Source organism: Pundamilia nyererei, unplaced genomic scaffold (genome assembly GCF_000239375.1).
Source record: "Pundamilia nyererei isolate P.nyererei 1_Seehausen unplaced genomic scaffold, PunNye1.0 scaffold00030, whole genome shotgun sequence".
Lineage (NCBI taxonomy): Eukaryota > Metazoa > Chordata > Actinopteri > Cichliformes > Cichlidae > Pundamilia > Pundamilia nyererei.
In genome coordinates, this window is record NW_005187431.1 from 2755563 (window position 1) to 2757842 (window position 2280).

At 41.9% G+C, this 2280-nt stretch overlaps 1 protein-coding gene across 1 annotated transcript in view; it reads left to right on the top strand.

Moving 5' to 3' along the window:
* col16a1 (collagen, type XVI, alpha 1) overlaps positions 1-2280 on the top strand; it is a 77738-nt gene that overhangs the window by 61285 nt on the left and 14173 nt on the right. The window contains exons 44-47 of the mRNA XM_005728844.2: positions 288-329; positions 414-485; positions 612-656; positions 1385-1429. Coding sequence (XP_005728901.2) covers positions 288-329; positions 414-485; positions 612-656; positions 1385-1429 — 204 coding nt within the window. The remainder of the gene's footprint in view (positions 1-287; positions 330-413; positions 486-611; positions 657-1384; positions 1430-2280) is intronic.

The window sequence follows — 2280 nt, forward strand, 5'->3', positions numbered from 1 at the left end:
AATCATAGGAAATAATAGACCAGCTGCAATACGTTTGCTAAATGCAAAATGGCAATGGCGTTTTGCATTAAATTCTACTGTGCATGGCTTAAGTCAAAGTCAAAGTCAAGTCAAAGTCAACTTTATTGTCAATTCTGCCACATGTACAGGACATACAGAGAATAAAAACTACGTTACTCTCAATCCCTAGATAAAATAGCAAATGATGGTTATGTGGATAATGTGGTTGGCTCTCAGTGTGACAGTAAGGCATTGGTCTGATAAGCTGTCGCCCTGTCTGCTTCCAGTGTTTGGAGAGACTGCAGACGGAGCAGGCAACACAACCAAGGGTTAGTTGAAGTCAGTGCCTGTGTGTTTACAATGACAGAGACTTGTGTGCTCACTTCCTGGTATTTTATTTCTTCATCCCACAGGGCGATCAGCCTTGTGTGGGAACACCTGGAATCCCAGGAATGCCTGGATCACCGGGAACAAAAGGAGATCCAGTGAGTCAGAGTGTCTTCATGTGCATAATATCATTTTCTTATGTTTTTCTTTGCCGATCTGTTTTTGTTGTAGTATGTATATGCAAATTACTTTACAGAGATCTTTATTCTTCATGTTTACTTCAGGGTCCATCCGGAGAAAGAGGCCAAGCGGGAATGCCCGGAAACATGGTAAGAGTTTTAGCTACATTTCAGCTTTAGTTCAGCTTCATCAGAAGTTGATTTGCAGCAGGGTGAACCTACTGTGTTCTGGCTGGTTTTCTTTAATAAAAATCATAACACTAGGAAGCTGTAACAGTGGGCTCTTACTCTGGAATCTTAATCTTTCATATGTATGAGCCTGCATCTCCCATTTTAAGATACTAAGAAAAAGTTTTCCACTACTTTGATGACATCTTTCTCCAACTTACCACTCTGAAAAATCTGTTATCAACAGAAAAATGTTCAAAAACTATAAAGTGCATTTTAATCACTGCCTTACATTAGTTTGCCGGTACTTCTGTGAGTGGGAAAAAAAATAATTTTTTCCCCTTTTTTCTTGTTATGATTATTGTAGGACAGCACCGTTGGGTTTTTGTCTCAAAGCTTGCAATTGAAGTGACTTGGTGGAGGTTTATTCCTTCCACTTTCCATGAAATCACAGAGCCCCCTGCTGGCCCCAGTGAAAATGTTGCGCACTGGGTGCCATAACACTAAACTCTGAAAGGCTGACTCACACAAACCCACACTAGAGCTCTCTGTTGGCATGCCTGGTGCAGCATTCACCTAATTGTCAGGAACAAATTGAAACCAGCTTAAACAAAAGGGGTAAATTGTTTGTTTTTTTTCCTGTGTGTATTCTTGTTACTTTTATGTCTCAGGTGTTTTAAAGTGTTCCTTTCATTATTTTCTATCTGCAGGGACCTCCTGGATTTCCAGGTTCTCAGGGCCCACCTGGTTTACCTGTAAGTTTCATTTAAATTCTCAGACTTCAGTTATTTTCCCATTTTATTTAGCAAAGGCAAAATTTATCAGCCGCACACCCATGGTGAATCTTTGATTCCTCTACATCCCAAAGGGTCTTTATTGGATTGAGATGTGGTTGCTGTGAAGGCCATTTGAGCACAGAGGACTTGTCCTCATGTTTAAGAAACCAGTTTGAGATGATTTGAGCTTTGGGCGATGTAGCGTGTAGCATGCTGGTGCGGTGGTTAGCACTGTTGCTTCGAAGAACGAAGGTCCTGAGTTCAAATCCATCATCTGTGTGGCGTTTGTTCCCCTCTGTGTCTGTGTGGGTTCTCTCCCACGGTTTAAAGACATGCAGTTAGTGAGGCAGGTTAAGTGGCCATTCTAAATTGGACCTGGATGTGAATGGTTGTCTGTTTTTCTTTGTGAGCCCTGCAACAGACTGGTGACATGTCCTACCGTTCACCCTATGACAACTAAGATAGCCTCTAGCCCTCCTCTGCAACTCTGAATTGGATAAATGAAAGAAAATGGAGCATTATCCTGCTAGAAGGAGTCATCAGAAGATGGGAATACTGTGTGCTAAGGAAACATCTCCCACACCATTATGACACTTGCAGCAGACTCATCAGGCCATTTTTTTCCAATCATCTATTGTCCAATTTTGCTGAGCCCGTGCCTTGGCTAAAAGACGTGGCACCTGGTGTAGTCTTCTGCTTCAAGGTTTGACGTGATACTCTTCTGCATACTTTGGGTGTAATGAGTGGTTATTTGAGTGACTATTTCCTTTCTGTCATCTCTCAAAGCAATCTGGCATTTCTCTGACCTCTGGCATCGCCAAGGCATTTTC